This window comes from Drosophila ficusphila, unplaced genomic scaffold (assembly GCF_018152265.1).
Source record: "Drosophila ficusphila isolate 14025-0441.05 unplaced genomic scaffold, ASM1815226v1 contig_791, whole genome shotgun sequence".
Classification (NCBI taxonomy): Eukaryota; Metazoa; Arthropoda; class Insecta; order Diptera; family Drosophilidae; genus Drosophila; species Drosophila ficusphila.
This window is the reverse complement of record NW_025064737.1, coordinates 10,615,486-10,633,730: the sequence shown is the minus strand read 5'-3', so window position 1 is coordinate 10,633,730 and position 18,245 is coordinate 10,615,486. Positions and strand designations below refer to the sequence as shown.

Here is an 18,245-nt window from a genome sequence, read left to right as displayed (position 1 = left end):
TTTTTCAAGTAAATTTTACTTGAAGTTATTGAAAAACGAATTTTACCACTTTACGTTTTATGTGGCTAAGAGAGGGTTATATTCCCCACTTATAATTCATAAATCAAGCAATGTCTTGTCACCTCTTTTTCTTATTATATTGACAAGTTAAAGGGCCTGGTGGTATTTAAATTATAAGTTTAAAAACCCATTCAACAAAATAAAAAAGAAAGGCTTCGTTGGTGACTTCATTTTCTTTTCAACTTAAATATAGATCACGATATCTTTGACATTATGAACTAACGAGATATAAATACATAATAACATTGATGACTAACTCGTGTAAGACGTAACTTATGATATAGGTGTTTAGCTGATCTTTACAAACATATTACGTATACGTATCGTATGTACTATTCTGATGGCCAATCATCTTGTTTCAAGCATGATTGCCATTTTCTGTGGTTTTTGTGTCCGCCGGTGGGTTTTGGTTAGATTCCTGTGGCGGTATCGTGAGCGATACTGTGCCCTTATCCGTGTGCTTTATGTGCTCCATTTCGATGTCCGAGCAGTTCTCGGAATTGGACAGTGCCGAGTCCATTGAGGTGACGGTCATGTCCACCGCCTTATCGCTGGTGTTTGTCGAGAGCAGAGGCTTCTCAACCGCCGGCTTCTCATCCGCATCTTCATCTCGCGTGGGTGGCACAAAACTATTGCTATTGATGTCCTCGATGGCCTTGCGCAACTGTTGAAAGGAATACCATATTAGCATATTAGCTATAATCTTAAGACACGAGCAATCGAATCTTACTTCTTTGAGTCCCACAACGCCCACCAGTCTTCCGATCTTGGTGACATAGGCGTGGTTGATGCCCACCATCGAGAACAGCGAGTGGACCTTGAGTATGGAGGTGCGTTCCACCAGCTGAAATGGCGATGGGTCGATGTGCACATTGGCCTTTTGCAGATCGATGGGCTTCAACATCTCCTCCAGCTCCCATTGCTTCTGGTCCTCCGGCGACATGTCGATGACACGTTCCCTGGGCTAAAAGTAAATACAATTAAAAGTTCATAATGCTGAGTCTTAAAACTTGAATTAATCCTATTTATTCTAGACATACCAACTGCACTGACTTTGGTTTTTGAACGGTCTTGTTTGGGTTAATTGAGATTAAAAAAAACAAGAAAGAACGTTGGTTTCATTAGGTTGATGAAGTATGAAGACGTTAGTAGACATAACCTTTTAAATATTATAACACCAACCTACCTCGACATCCGTTTCTGTACCTGTTGCATCATCGACACCTTCACCAGTGGTTCCCGTTTCACTTGAGTCTTTTATTTCGATTTTCGTTCGAGTGGGCGAACCTTTAACAACCACTTCATTGGCAAACCTTATTTTCGCACATCTTTTTGTCGTTTGAGGAGAGCTATTTAAATCCGCAACCTTATTCGTTTTGAATCTTACACATGGTCGATCTGATGATTGGCTTGAGTTATCCCCACTATTTGATAATGCTATATCGCTGCTATCCTTTTCAGCAGACTTTGCACAAAAAGTAAGTGATTTTATAAAAAAATCCATTTGCTTTTAAATCTGGGTATTCGAGCATTCACTACACTTTTTACCGATTACATTTTTAGCAGTTCTCTATATATAGCTGCACTATCAGCAATATTAGGTTATTAATCTCCATTTTCTACTTTTATTTGATCTTAAAGCCTTACCAATGTTGTTGCTTCCGTTGAAATAGGGTTTACTTGCTTGCAGATATTAGATTGGGTTAAAAGTTTGCACAAAACTCACAGGAATGAATGTAATGAATGTTAGTAAGCTACTTACCAGCATGATTTGATCGGTTACAAAATCCCAATTAGTTTGTGCAGACTTGAAAAGAGATATTCCATCTCCCGGATTACTTTAAGATCCCAGAAATCCAACCCAATTCCCACTTACTTATTTAGATAGCTTTACTTACCAGCTGAACCTTTTTGGAAACTCCGGGAGTGCTGGGAGTTCGAGGCACCTCCACTTCGGTGTGGCTGGCGGCCGGGGAGAGGGAGCCCGTTTCCGGATCCGGCTGGACATCCTGGAGCGTGGTGGACTTCTTGAAGATGGCCTCGAAGGCGGAGCGGATGCGGAACTCCGAGTTGCCGGTGATCGTGGTGTAGGGCGTGATGCTGGGACTGTGGGCCATCGGTGGGGCGTAGGTCTTCAGGTTGAAGGAGTTGGTCTTCTTCAGGATGGATTTCCGAGGCGCCAGCGAACTGTGAAGCGTTTCCGCTCTCTTCTTGGGCGGCAGCATCTCATCGTTGGCAATCTGCCGCAGGCTGAGAATATCCGGAGCGGGAAGAACCTCGAACCGCGATGGTCGCCGCATCTTTAGCTCCACCTCCTGCTTCTTCTTCTCCTCCTCGAGCGCCCGCTCCTGGGCCTCCTTCTGCCACTTCTGGGCCACCTCCATGCGCTTCTCGCGACCGATGTGCTTCTCGATCATCTTGATCAGCTCGTACCGCTGCACGGAGCCCAGGAGGATCATGTTGTCCGGACTGTCCACCAGCGGCAGGGAGCGCAGCGTCTTGTTCTGCTTGAGGACCTCTTTGAGCTTCTGGTAGGAGATGCCGTGCCAAATGTACTTCACATCCCGCACCATGAAGTCCTCGACGAATATGCTGTACATCCCGGAGCTGGAGGGCAGCAGATCGGGCAGGTACGGCAGCTTCTTAATCAATATAATACTGTCGTATATCGACGGTTGCAAAAGCGCTGCCACGGCATTCGCCACCAGTACGGCAATCATCACCGGCACCACGTGCGTAATCTGCCCCGTCATCTCGAAGATGATCACGGCCACGGAAACCGTGTGGGTCACGGATCCCGAGAAGGCAGCAGCTCCCACCACGGCATAGCCTCCTGGCATAATGGGTGACAGTCTGCCTCCATATCGCACGCCATGGGGAAACGTAACCGCCATGAACTCGCCCACCAGTCGACCAAAGCCAGCTCCGATCTTGAAAACCGGAATAAACATGCCCGACGGAACTGGTATCGTGGAGGCGATAATGGAGAACACGAACTATAAAATAAAAGAGTATTTAATCAGTACCACCATAGTAATTTGGTGCAGGATATTTACTTACCGTAAAGAGTGTGTAGATGACCAGGTTACCAAACACGCTGGTGTAACCGGTCATCCAGTGGGTCACCACTGCCGCCTGCTCCACGGTAAGATCGTCGCGTGACCACGTGAAATTGCTGAAGAGCTGCGTCACCTGCTCGTGGGTGCTCAGTTCGCCGGCCAGGAATTGTCCAGTTCCCAGGGGAAACGATATGCTGGAGACCAACAGGGCCAGGAAGCCCGGATACAAAAAGCGACTGAAAGAAAAGTTGTATAATAAAAATTAGTTTTATATAACCAGGTAATACATTGAAAACATAATTACAGAAGTTTAGTTTTCCTTAAAAAGTTCTGTTAGAATAGAACAGTATTAACACATCAAACCTTTAAGTTAAACCTTTAAAATTGTAATTCTGTTTTATTTTTCCATAAAAATTACTATGTCAATTTCAAGTGTGCCTCTTGGATGAAAAAAATATTTGATTCATGGCAACCATGCGTATGCGTAATCAATTTAAAGGTCAACAATTTTTAAAACTAAGTGGTTCTAAAAGTGTTTGATCAACATGCTTTTAAAAAACTTGAATAAAGAAAGGAAAAGAGTATCTTATGCATGAGATCTTAAGAACTTACTTCTTCTGCAGGAACTTGTTCATCCGCTTGTTGGATCGCATAAACAGGACGTACCGCCGATGGACCCAAACGTAGGAGGCGCCACCCAAGCCACAGACCAGACTAAATAAGAAGAACATTAAAGTAATCAAGTAATTGAATAGTTGATTAAATAATTAAATATTAGAATAGATAGTTGAAATAGTTACCCAATTAAGGCGAAGACGAACAGCTCCTGGGGATCGAAGGGGAATTCGGTGGTGAAGTTCGTGAGGAAGAGGGCTCGAACGGTGTCCGCGTTTTGGAACCACACGGCCAGCAGTCTGAAGACGGTGGCGCCACAAACGGCGGCAAAGAAGCCGCGCCAGTAGTTGCGAACCGCAAAGTAAGTGGTGGTTACCTCTATGCTAAATAGCACACCTGTGGTTTACCGTAGGTCAGAGGTCAGAGCACACAAACAGATGGCGAAGATAAGATTGAGATCCAGTACTTACCACCCACTGGGGCTGCAAAACAGGCACCCACACCCACCGCACAGGCGGCGGCCAGCATTTCCGAGTTACGCGACTCATTCTCATATATGCCTTGGAATGATGTGACAAGTTTACTTAATAATTGTGCTACAATACTTGCTATATGTACGAAAGGACCCTAGGGAAACGAAACATATATATATGGAGATCGGAGATTTGGGCACTTATGGCAGAGAGAGATTTTCCAAACTGCACCACGCGGTGGTGCGCATATGCAGTGTGAGATCAATTCTTATACTTACTTCCTTTCCTAATGGCATACCGCTGCCCAGAGTTGCCGTTAAACCAATTACCTTGGCCACTAGTGTCTTAAATGTGAGATACTCTTTCAGCTGAACGCCGCGCAGTATGGTCTTCATTTCGGGTATACCGGAACCTAGACACAGTTTGGTTATATAGATTTGCATTGATCATACGCGCAGTGGTTGCTTGCTTAATAGTTCTAGTTTTAGTAGTTAGTTTCTGAGGTGTGCAGTTAGCAGAATTGTTTTGATAGTTAGTGCTTCGAGTATTTAACATGTAGACACAAAGGATTCAAAGGTTAAGACGTGCCAAGAGTGCTTGGAGTGGGCAGCTGCCAGAGTGCAGTGGTACTAATCGTACTTTTCAAATCAAAAACATTATGTTAAACGGGTTCTGCTAAAAAACCCTTCAAGTTCATTGAGAGGTAGAGACTGTGTCGTCACAGAAAACAATCAAGATTCGTTCGCTGAATTTGCCCTAATCAACCATAGAAGTAAAGTAAGTAAGCACAAAATTCATACAATTTCTACAATTTTGGAAAACCGACGTCAGCACAAACGGAAGAGTGGGTGGCAATTTAGGGCAAATTATATACTTATTTACTCAAGCGGACTAAATTTACAAAACTTCACTACACAAGTTAAGTTAGTTAGAGAAGAAGACGGTTATTAGAAGGAATATATATGGTATGATATATAGTAATGTGTGGCGTGTGGATAATGTGTGATAATGCCGACACTTACCTATACTTTGCGGGGCGATGAGATGGACAAAGCCGGCTGAGAATAATATCAGGCAGACCGGCAGTGAGACCCATGCTATGTACTGAACAAAAGGCTGTGACGTCAGATCGCGATATAGCCAAATTCGCGCTAGAGAGAGAGAAAAAAAGCGAAGGAGAAACGGAGAAAAATGGGCACTAAAAACGAGCTGAAAAATCGATTGATGGCGCTGGCACTCACCGTTTGTACATATGGATATGCCTTTGTCCATGATGAACGAGAGCAGCGCCATGATGATTCCCAGTAGCGCCAGGAAGACCCAATCCTCGCCCAGCCGGGCCACCGTGTGCTTCCAGACCCATGATGACACCCGCTTCGCCCGAGTCGAGTGCTTTCCCAGCAGTTCCTGCAAATATTTCCCAGCACTGCTGCTTTATAAACCGATGCGTTCGGAAGGGTGATCTTAAGTATACCATACTATACTATACTATAGGTATGTACGATCTACATGGGGCTACAACTCAAATTTAGTTAGCGGTGGGGCATGAATCTTGTGCGTGTTTTGTTTTCCTTGCATACCTTAGATATTTAGGATTCTCGTTTAGTTTGCATTCGAATAGATCGCAAAAACATTAATATTGTATTGTGTGCTGTGGCGATGCTTGATCGTTCTATTTAATTTTACCTTATTCCTTTGTTTATCTTCCTGCTTTCGTCGTTTTTCGAGTATTTTGAGCTTTTTGGCTTCATCCTTGGCAAATTCTCCTAGATCTTTGGTATAGCGACCATACATCTGCGAAGAAAAACGAAAAATTAGTCATGTCCTGAGCTTTGGTATCAAAAAATAAAGGTGTATATTTTCTAATTATAACTATGGTAAAGGCATATTTTCAAAACCAAACAAAGAAGCTTTTTGTGCTACCTGTGTTGAAAACAAACAATTACATTTGCCTTGAGCGTTCTAGACAAATGGCAAGAGAAAAAGAACTGATGACAGAGTAGGAAATGCACAGACACTTGCACTTAGAAAAATCCGAAACGATTGTTTTCCTCACCCATGTACATTTTTTTAAGGCTTGTGGAAAAACATGTATTTAAACATTTTTCAAAAAGTCAATTTATATAATTTATTTATTTATAGCATTCTGTTCATTCCTTTTCATTATTTATTATATACGCTTAAGTATTGTTAAAATATATTTCCGAAAATGGGTTAGCAACAAGTTTTTGAAAGTAAACAGGTATTTTCCGGTGAAAGAGATCTACCTTTTGTCTAGGCGATCTGAAAAGTCGAACAGCTGCAACTATTTGTGTACTAAATCACGTATACGTCATTATTTGGTTCACGAAAAATGTTGTCATTGTTGTTTCACGAAAATTGTTGGGAAAGTGAAAATCTCGATTGATTTCAGCATAAGTGAAATTTTATGAATTCCAATGGCGAATCTGATATATTTGCGCAACGAAGGGCAAACATCAGGGTGAATTTCTTTCGGTGTGTGCTTTGAGGGTCAATGCAAGAGGTTGGTAGCTGCAGCCGAGGAAAGTAAAATAAATAAATAATACACATGGATATATAAGTGTGGGAACTAGACAAGACTAGACGATTCGCCAGGCAATTGAGTGCTTAAATAATGGTCCTAATAAAATAATAAAGAGAATGTTTATGAGTTTATTTTTATATGTATAATTTTAATTCTGATATACATTCTCTAATTATTTTTCTTGGGTGAAAGTCCACTACTGCCTTGTTTAAAATTACGTTAAAATGTTTTAATTGTAATTATCGAAAGGGAAATTGGTTCTGGTTATTATGGTTTTTGCTCTTTAACGTTTTCAAAAATGTAACTCCCTTGAATTATCTTCAGTTTGAATATTTTAGGTTTAACACTCAAAAGTAAAGTATTACTGATTCAAATGGCAAACTGTTTTGTTATTCTAAAATTCATTTAAAAACATTGATCGCATTTCATTTTTATAAATGTAACTGGCTTTGGTGATGTTGGTTTCGGTTTTACTAAGATGGTTTTTTTTTATGGTTTGAAGGGCCAACTTCTTGGTGAATTTTTTCTGTGCTTCTTTGAGGGTCTGTTGAGGGCTGCATTTGATGACTGCCACGGGTGGATGCCACTCGTGATGGATTGGGAGGAGGGGCAGGTGGAGGGTGGCAGGTGTTAGGTGGCTCGTGGGCCACTCACATAGTAGAACGCCTCAATCTCGATCTCGATCTGGTTCTTGTCATCGCCGGGCGGATCGGCGTCGACGCTCTGCTTGCGGTGCTGCTCCTTCTGCTTGGCAATGACGTCATCCCAGCGCTGGCGGACGGGCGTGGAGGCGGTCGAGCGGTGGGCGCGCTCCTCCTTCCGCTGGTAGTCCTCGCGATTGATCAGCAGCTCCGGCTCGAAGGCGTATTCGCGAATGTACTCATCCTGGTGCGAGTGGCTGTTGTTAAACATGAAGCAAGCGATGCACACGAACGAGGTTCCCTACTCAAAATCCCGATCAGAATCGTATTCGTGTGTTACACTGGCATTAGCATTCACAAATCAAAATCGTATCAGAATCGTATCGAGAATTGTATCGCAATCGGCTCAAATCAAAATTCACAGTCACACGGATCCGGATGGCGACGGCCTTTGACATGCCCGCGGCTGTTGGCCGAATATTTGTGTCGCATCTTGTTTGCCAATTATTTTTATAGTTTTTTCTTTTCTTTTCTTTTCTTTTTGCCACGGTTATCTCGGCTGCACAGAAGCGTACACAAGCTGGCCGAATCTCTCACTGCCAGACGTAATTAGAGGTGGATGCCACTGCCCTTGAGCCCCGTTGTCTCGGAAACACGGCGATTGTAAAATGCATTGCCATTTATTTTTAACATTTTACACTACTGGGCCATCGGTTTGTGTTTACGGCTTGTGCCTCAGATTCTCATTTGGATCTGATTTATCGCTCCGATCGAATCGGGTATTGCTCACAAATCACCTATATATTTTCCAATAATTTGCACTTTCTAATGATTTCCATTATCCATTGATTTCTTGGCTCTTTTTCCCCGACTGCCACCGAGCGTTCTTGTATTGGCCTAAACTTTTTTGAAACTAAACTGACTTGTCGAGCTTTCGGCGGCTCTGTGTGGAAAATTATTGAAATTTTCTTTTGGCTAGACGCTGCGGCAGGGTAGCACGCTGTGCCGATATTAAAAAACGGCCAACACGAAGATGAAAAAATGGCCCGGGGGATGTGTAAACAAAATATGAATCTTGAAATTGTTTTCAAGTTCGGAATGGTTCGGTAATCAAAAGCGAATTCTTTGCTGTTTTGAAATGGTTCATAAATTTAATTGCACGTTAATGGATTATCAATTTAGGATGTGCTCTTGAAATAACTACTTGCGGCTTGATTTAAGTGCTCGGGAGTTTTCAATATTTGAAGGTTTTCGAATCGTGCATAATGCTCACCTACGGGTTCCCGGTACGGTCACTCTTTTTTGGCACCCTAATACCTTTAGCAATGGAATTTCTTTTTGCTTTCCTTAAATATAATAAACACTTTTCGTTATAATCGGATTAAAAATAGCTAATGTCTTTGCGTGTCTTGTCATTCGTCGTACACTGTTTTTGCATTGCTTTTACAAACGCCCAGATGCGAATAGAAGTGGGAAAATCGCCAGAGGCAACTAACAAGAAAAGCGGCGAGCGAAAGCTTGGAAAACCATTCAGGAATCATAAAAAGTTTTTGTTTTGATCGATGGTTTCACGGCAGATGTACCACAACGGGTGTGACGGCGAAGTGCAAATAAATCTGTGCAGATTATTCGATTTCAAATAATAAACAAAACACACACGTATAAATTTGCTTTTATGGCAAAGGCCACAGTGCGTATGATTGATATACTATGTGGTCGCCATAAATTTGTAAAAATTTAAATGGCCCTCTTTTCACTTCAATATTGTCTTAACAATATCATATGATATTAAAATATTTTACGAGTGCCTCTACGTGATCAATGATGAAAATGCTGACACTCCCTGCGTCATTAAATAGGGGTAATAATAATAAGAAATTCGGATAACCAGACTTATTGGCAGTATAATCACGACGATTTATAAAGCAATGCGCTTGTGAAATAAGCTAAAGTACTGTTAAACAAAAAAAGAAGGAAAATACGCAAGTTGTCATGAAATAAATTGATATTGCCAAAATGCTGTTCAACATATATACACACATTATTTGATAATATATTAACAGCAATATGATTTATATTATAAACATTTCATATAATAGTAAAAGTTTTGCAATTATCAGCAGTAAATAAAAAAGTGGTGGTTGTTAAAAAAAATGTTCCAAATTTAGAAGGTTACAATATTGCAAATTTACACATTGTTTTGTGTACCAATGTATTACCAATGAATTATTCTTTTTGCCGTGGCTGTATAGAAAAGCTATGCAAGTGCCCCAGACAGATGTTCAGATAACAACTTTATGCCTTGCATTATCAGCTAATAAAGGGGATTTTCCCTACCAGTATTTTTATTATACAACTCCTTATATGCACAAAAAAAGATTTAAAGATACTGATTAATATGTCATTTACACCATTAAGTAAAGTAATATTAATACCGGAAATTGTATTTTCTGTCATCTCTTTATCGCTTTTAAACATTCTCTATCAATACTATATTGATACTGATTTTAGAACAAGTATATTTTGTTTTCAGTGTGCTTACGAAAGTGTCGATGTATCCGATGGGATCATCGTCGTCCGAGGAGTCCGAATCTCGAGCATTTTCGGCCGGCGGCGGACACGGATAGAAGGCGTGCGACTTGATCTTCGGCTGGCGCTGCGCGTGACGCAGCTCCTCCTCCATGGACATGGCACTGTTGCGCCGCTTGCGCAACTGGCAAATGAACTTCTCGAAGTCCGCCCACTCCGAGTCCACCAGCTCGACGTTCTCCTCGCCAAACTCTTCATCGTGAATAATACGCTCGACTTTCTGATTACTCCGATCGCGATTGCGATCGCGTTGCCGATCGCCGAAATAAACCATTGTTCTGTTGTCAGTTCGAAATGGGTGTTTAATGGGTTTATAGCACTGCTTCAACGCAATCAAGGGCGCACTATCACAGATGGGATCGATACGGCCGCGTCACATCCATTTCACGGATATCGCTCATTTCCCGTATTTGAATTCCGTTCGGCGGATTGAGTTCCCGGCTGGCTGCGTGTGAGCCGAACAATGTCTTAGGTCCAACTGAAAACTGAATAGTGTCATGAGGATAGACGCTCCGGTCCCGCTTAAATTCAAGATTCCATTAAATTTAGTACACAGACACCGACGCACTCGTCTGGTCATCCAGCGGTCTCAAGTTTGCGGACGCCCGTCGCCAGATACATATACATATACCTACTCATATATATACAGATATAGTAGTTCTCATGCCCAACCAGTCACTCTCGAGCGGTCAAAGTTTGCGTGTAAACATCAATAGAATATCATAAATTTAATAATCTCGGGTCTGGTCAGCGGCAAAAAAGTGAAAATGCCAACCGCTTGGATGACACGAAGTGCGGTGCACAGTGGATGGTATCTAGTTTTCCTAGTCTTATCAGATGTCTAATAAAACATTCTTGAAAATATAATCCATAACTGAGGTATAATGTTTTTGCCGTTCTATATTCTCTTTAATTATGAACCTTGGCATTTATAATATTTTTCTGAAATACCATGTGGAAAGAGCTGTCATAATTTTCAACTTAATACTGTAAGTACTGTCAATGGAAATTATATATTTTCCTTGTAGATTTTTTAAACATTTTTTTCTTGCTCAACCCACTGTGTCGGATCACTTAAGCCGCATAAATTGCGATTACTTGCTTTAATAGTCTCAATGTGTAGACTAGGCATTGGGTCACATGTCTTCGAGCATCTGTTGGATTTATCACATTTAAGTGTACCGGTTCTTTTAGCTCGCCTGCACTATTTTAAATTTCATTATTGTCTTAGTCAATCCGCGAGTTCTTCCCCTTATTTGCGATAATGGCAACCCTAAATAGGTATAGATTGTCGGTGAGGGTGTAAACAGAGCACTCAGCCCATAATCTTGAACTTTCATCACTTTCAGGAAATTGATATAGAAATTAGAACTTAAGAGAGGCGATGTGAAAGAGAGTAAAAGCTTTATCACTTTCTGTCGCCGGCTGTTAGATATCAGCGCACTGCTTGACCAATTAAGCAGTGCGTGACAATAACCTGTCATTATGTTTCTGTTAAACAAAAAATTGTGGTAGGTTAAGTGACCTCTATAGCTGATAAAAACTTAAAGATTAACGATTTAATCAAATAATTACTTTTAACCAAACACATTATATAAGTTGCCTAGTTTTATTACTTCAATCCTGATTTTTTCTTAAAAAATAACTTCAACAATTACTGTAATCTTACTTTTGAAATTGATTCTAGAAGAGCTGTTACTTTTTGAAAAGGCTTTTGGGAAGGATTATCTGGTATTTGAACAGGTTTTGGTAAAGAATAAATAACCACGACGAATACCTAAAGTCTTACCCAACTTAGTTAAACAAATTCTGCCCAAAATTACAGATATCAAAATAAATCCGACGTGTACGCCAATATCGATGAGATGATAATTTACTTACTTTCTTGCGAAGCGACATTTTTAAAAACTCATATGATAGAAATTAGCAGGCTTGCGATAAAACAAAGTGATCTTGGCTAAAACTGTGTGGCGACTGGTGAGCCAGCATCTCAAATGGTGCTAGAAACACCTTCCGAGCCGCAAAAACCGCGATAAGGGTCCAAATAGCAACAACACCTGCTGCAAGGTGAACAATTTTAAAGGATGGGGAAGCAACCGAACTTAATTAAAAATTGAATGAAATCTGTGTGCAAATATCGTGCTCAGCATACATCTATATATATAGACCATCGGATTGTATCCGTGGGGAAAAGATAAACACAAAGCGCGTGAGCCCAAATACCATGCTATAAAGAAATATAATTTTAGCTTAATTACTTTATGATCCAAACAAGAAAACATATCTTTATGAGCTATAACAATATTTCAATAGCCAACGCAAACAGAAATTACAATGGCCAAATTAATTAGACGTATCATGTTGGAAATCCCGAAATCCCGAAACGGTGAACTAAGTGAAAGTGATTATAGATAACGATTCAATTTTGATGGATGGAACAATATAACTTCGATAAGAACCCGTCAAGCCCAAGTGGATAATGCTTCCTTTTGGGTTATCTGGTGATCAAGCGACTGGCAGTCTATTGCCTTTTATAAGCGGTCTAATAAACTCAAATTTAACCACTTAAACATCTACTTTAGTTTTTGTTGCCAAGGTATCTGTTTTCCGATCTCTAATTGAGCGCTCAAGTGAGTATTTAGCTTAAATACCTTTGTCAAAAGGTAAATTCATTTGTTTAGGCGCCTCTCAGGATTTTACTATAGTAAAAAAAAATTAAAACATTTTTACACTATGGCTACATTTATTTTGCGTTTATCCCTAGGTGCTAATTACAGAGTCGGAAATAATTTTAAACACGGAATGTATTTAAGACAGATTTATCTGGATCGAGAAAACAGATTTTACATTGTCAAGCACAAATAAATAAATATTCAACTTAAAGCCTTATTTGTAACTCGTGGGAATTTTAAATATTTCCAACATTGCACAAAAATACCTGCACATTTCCTCAAGTTTAATATAATCTCCGTCTCCATCTCATGTTGAGCTACATGTGTCATAGCACATGACAAAAATTAAAAAATATAAGCAAATAAAGAAAAAACAAGCAAATAGTCACATGTTAATCACATGAGCGGAAAAAGTAAAACAAGAAACAAGTGTGTAAAGGCGTATCGGTCTCAATTATACCCTAACGAAAAATAAAATAAATGTGTTCTAAACAGAAACACTTCTCACAAAAAGATTGATTTCATATTCTGAACAGTGGCCTATATAACATTTGTTTTTCAAATGAATTATACGTGAAAACCGGTTAACAAAAAAGGGCATTAAGCGAATGGTGAATGAACCGAGAATTTAACTTAATCAACTCGTCTGGTAGTCAGACTAATACAATTATAATCGAGTGATCCCCCTTGTCAATAAAGCCAACTGTGACAAGGTTGGAGTTTCCAAATCTTAGCGCCACACCGACGTGTTTATGTAAATAAAAATTCAGTGGACAGCAATTTATTATCAACATGGGATTTCCAGCCAACCAATTACGATAAAAAAAAATTAATAGCAAACAAGTGGGGTCGTTGGAGGCGTTCTAATGCAAACACAATTGTGGGCTTTAAATAGATAAATGTATTTTCCTATTAGCACGGGTATTTACGGCTCAGTTAATAATCGAATATTTGCTGCCTTCTTTTTTAGAAAATTCGTTTGGGTGTTACCGCACTTAATAGATTAGCATTTGTCGCTACTTTCGGAAATTGCTGCGATAATAAACCAAACTTTATGCTCATGAATCCGATTGACATTGTAAACCAATCAATCAATTCTCGATCAATAAAATTGTCGTGATAACTGGTGAGTTTTCACGCCACCCCCATAAAACTATATGAACGAAATTTATGATTAGGGAGCACAAGGGGCATGAATCACAGCGAATTTGAATAATTGTTGTGAATTCTCGCCAGAAATTATATATTATTTTAGAAATAAATCAAGTGGAAAATGTTTTATTTTAAATACGAACAATGGTGCTGACTACATATATGTGTTTGTTTTAATACTATAATTATTTTGAATTTTCTAAAGTATATAATTAGTCAAAAGAGGGGACTGAACTTTACAAAGAAAAGCGGAGCTAAAAAATAACAATGTATATGATGTTGCTCAACAATTGGCTCTGATTATCTAGAAGTAAAACAATATTGCCAACCTAATGCCTCTCACCACAAACAAAAATGTCAATAATGCGGTAATTTTCAAAACCCGATACGATATGGAATGACGTATGTTAATTCCGAGATTGAATGAATGTGATAGCTATCTTACAGTTAAATTAGCTTGTTACACAATCTCAGCAATTACTAAAGTAATATCAGAAAATTCTATAATGACTCATAATATCCGTTGAGTAAAACGTATTTTATAATATTCATCTTCAGTTATTTGACTAGTTATAAAATCTTTACAGAAGTGCTCATTTGTTAGTATTTAAAAAAAGAGTAATTTAAATGAAGAAATTGGAAATATAAAATATTTTGAATTTATATTGAAATATGGGTAATATAAATTGCATATTTTAGAAAAGAATAATTAATATAAAATTGTGAACTCTTTTTCATGTGCAACATTTATTTTTTTTTTAACGAGGCTAATTATCTTGTTTTATTTTAATTAAATATTGTCTGAATAGATATTTTTACTCACCAGCGTGTGGTGGTAGCCCAGACCACCCTCTTCATCGTCGCCGTGGGGCAGAGGACTCCTGTCGTGGTGGTGGTGGCCCAAGGAGGAGGCATTGGAGTAGGTGCGCAGGGGCATCAGGCGGGCTGTCGGCGAGGGGGCGATGAGCAGCTGACCTCCGTTCCTGGTCGCCTTCATCGTGGAGCGGGCGTGATGTGCGAGGCGACTCGGAAGTGAAATTTCTCGGCGATGGTAGACAATGCAAGCGGCAGAGGGATTGCATTCGTCACTTGGGCATTCGGATTTATGAATGCGAATTCCTTGAGCTCATTTGTGCATTAAATTCAATTATCTGCTGCACCACACGACCAAGTCACAAGACCGACTTCCTCTCAATGGCTTTCAGTGGAATTGGAATTGGAGTTGATCCGCCGATGTGGCCGCGGCCAAAGATTATTTATGAATATGCTGCTGGCTTTTATAGCTGCTGCCTGGGAAACTTCTACTGCTGCTGCTACTGCTACTGGTTCTGCTGCTGCTTCGGCTTCTGCTGCTACTGATATTGAATCCGAATCCGAATCCGATTCTGATTCTGATTCAGCTCCTCGACGACGTTATCTGTGAGATCACTTTTAACTTTTGTCTACTCCGTTGGCCGAATCCGGCTGTTGGCGATAAGGCAGCGCTTAAGAGGTTTATTGGTGTTCCGAGCGGACATTTCAAGTGGCACACTTAACTGTGTGAAGGCTTAATTAACACCGGCCGAAGCGACGACCCCGACGAAAGGCAGTTCAGCGAAATGTATTACACTTTAATTATCTCCTTATCAAAGTGAGTGTGTTGCCAAGGCGTGCCGACGATCTGCAACGAATCCGGAATATATTATATTATACTCGTAGGTCCATATATAAAAAGTGTAAACAAATGCAAATAACGGGCTGAGAGCGGCGTATCAGCTAATGAATTTTCCATGGGAGCGTGTGTATGCCTAACAAGCAATGCAAGCATCTCAACTGATAAGTGGCGCAAAAACGGCCAAAATAATTACAGGTGTATAACAAGGTAGTGAGCAGGTAAATAACAACAGCGGTTAATTCAAAGCGATACGATACAGAACTGATAAAACACAGCACAGCTTATCTTTTGTCTTTGAACATTTTTAAAACGGAATTTTTATCTAACAATTTAAATACTTATTTAAACATTCAAGGATAACTTATAAAAATCAAGACATTTTAACTATAATATAATACCTTATTTAAGTCACAGAATATTCAGTTCAACCCTTCTTACATTTACTTTCATCGTTAGGGAAATAAATCTTACACCAAACCTACAAACTGGAACCATCTACAGTATAGAATTTCAATGTTTGTTTTGATTTGCACAAACCTCTGACTGAGCGATAGACCCCACTATACGAGTATAGCCTTATCATTGAGGAAACCTGACACCAAATACTAGAGCAATGTGCAGGAATTATTCTACCGCAAAGTGGATTATGGCGGAATAATTTATGATGCTAATATTTCCTTTAAATACCAACCCTCTATGAACAACTTTTAAACTTCAAAGATTTATTACATTATTTTAATCTTTTGTCACTATTATGGCGCCCGTTTTGGCAAATTTATGGGCTTGCGAATTCGTATTCCCCCAACGATCGTCTATTGCCATCTGGAAGGAGCCCTTAAATCCACAATATCAAGTAAAAAGTGGATTTATCAGGCTTCGACGCAGATTTTTGCTTTTACTTGTCGAATAAAAAACATTTAAATAACTTTGCATATACATTTCGATTATTTTCCCTGATTTCATTTTGTTGCTATATTGATCTGCTAAAAACCAGATGATATTCATGACGAATTTAAATGGGTCTCAAATTATTTAATTGCTTCGTGATTTTTAGATTGGATTTGTTGACTGGGGCTGTTGATGGTAAACTAATTAGGGCTATTAATTTGCTTTCAGAGCTTTTTAATTAAGTAAGTGGTTGGAATTTCTTCGGAACACTTTTAAAGGGAAACAATTCCCGCACACTTTTTTATTGAATTATAAATACATGTCAATAGTTTAAAAAGTGCTCCACATAGCTAACATACTTTATTAATGGCAAATCTGAGTCAGGCCATAACGGCACGGATTTCGCAGAGCACTTGAAAAATATATGAACATGAGTGCACATATTTGTTCTAGCAGATAAGGAGAAACCTTATACTCTAAATGGGGAAGACAAATCTTGTTGAAAGCGGAATTTGGCGACCCAGATTGCCTGCTCAAGTTTTGGAATACTCATAATGGGATTTTAAGCCAGACCCTTTAACTTAAGCTGCAAGGAATTACCATTTACAAGTGCACACTCTAGATTCTCAAATGCAGTGCTCAACGGTTGATGAGTGTTAAAAATACACCAGGGAAAATATAATTCCAATTCCGTGAAAAAAACTCAAAGCTTGCCAAAAATATACTTAAATTATTTTTGCAAACACAACAAAGGCCAGGAAGTAATGCGCTAAACAACAGTATTGCTTGTAGAGAATTTGTACTATATGACAATGGATTTCGGTCACCCTTTTATCATCGAAATATTCCGCACTGCGGCGATCAACAGATATCTGAATGCGGTTGTAAATATTTGCATTTCGATGTATATATTTACTGTAGTAACACGGGCTTATGTACTCGTTATAAAATCAATTAAAACGGCGCAAAGATGCAAAACGAAAACGTCACGAATGCGAATGGGAATAATGAGAACACCGAATACACCGCCCGTCACCTTTCGAGCTCCACCTGCTCACACCTGTGGCGCGTGTTTGGCTTTTTATTCAGCCTTAGTTATTGTTGTTACGATCGCCAGGTCTCACATGCCAAGTGGCCAAGACACGGCCGGGATTGATAGCACTCACTTTTTGGCCTGATGTTTGATTTTGACGATGTGTTTAACTTTGATGTTTGCTGGCGTTTCATCGGAACCGAATCGCGTATCACAGCACGGCAATTAGCATGGTCGATATTCTAGCTCGGGTTGGCCGGAGTGGGGAATTACAATAATAATATTATTGTATTGGGGAATTATTATTGGAGAGCAGCGCTACCGATGTCAACGCGACCGCTTCGCGCTCTGGCATTGACTGGTCGTCGTCGCTGGCGCTGCGACCGCTGCTCATTCTCGCCGAATAGCTGGTGGAATGGTGGTGTTGGAGCCACTGCTTATCACCCGCAGTCTCGCGGTCTCGGCCAAGATTAATGACGTCCATATAGTTACAGTATTTCCATATTCGCTCGCTCGCATTGATCAGCTGATCAGCCTGGGATACCGCCACTTCCGAACGCTCTCCAGAATATCCCCAAACCGATTGACTTAATTTGGTGGAAAATTAGCATTCCGTTCGGCACGCTACCAAAAAAACAAAACAGTTAAAAAAAGAGAGTGAAACCGGGAGCTTGTTACGATTTCGATTCGAAACGCTTATCTCAAACTAGCTCTTTATGGGCCGAAATAAAAATCTGAGTGAGGGAGTCTCTAGATTAAAATTTCGGCGCGTTTATGAATGGGATTTGTTGGGTGTTGTAAAAATTCTTCAAGATTGGACGCTCTTTAAACTTTACCCACAACAAAAATATATAACAAGCTTAA

At 39.9% G+C, this 18,245-nt stretch overlaps 1 protein-coding gene across 11 annotated transcripts; it reads right to left on the bottom strand.

The window, feature by feature from the left end:
* Positions 1–214: 214 nt before the first annotated feature.
* Positions 215–17,784, bottom strand: LOC108102063 (chloride channel protein 2). 11 transcript variants are annotated; one of them, XM_017206695.2, is made up of 17 exons: positions 17,515–17,771; positions 14,630–15,466; positions 5,894–6,001; positions 5,449–5,614; positions 5,230–5,358; positions 4,486–4,619; positions 4,205–4,361; positions 3,920–4,130; positions 3,732–3,833; positions 3,121–3,355; positions 1,959–3,056; positions 1,823–1,867; positions 1,708–1,743; positions 1,247–1,525; positions 1,101–1,130; positions 791–1,024; positions 215–724 (listed from the first exon to the last, which is right to left on the bottom strand). In XM_017206695.2, exons 2-17 carry the CDS (start codon positions 14,801–14,803, stop codon positions 419–421), a joined length of 3,444 nt encoding a protein of 1,147 aa, XP_017062184.1. In that variant the 5' UTR covers positions 14,804–15,466; positions 17,515–17,771; the 3' UTR covers positions 215–418. The 11 variants fall into 11 exon arrangements, 10 of the variants coding, with proteins under 10 accessions (XP_017062184.1, XP_017062187.1, XP_017062182.1 ...); XM_017206698.1 differs by lacking the exon at positions 17,515–17,771 and having other exon boundaries at positions 5,449–5,633; positions 14,630–14,740; XM_017206693.2 differs by lacking the exons at positions 14,630–15,466; positions 17,515–17,771 and adding an exon at positions 9,936–10,843.
* Between the last annotated feature and the right edge of the window lie 461 nt (positions 17,785–18,245).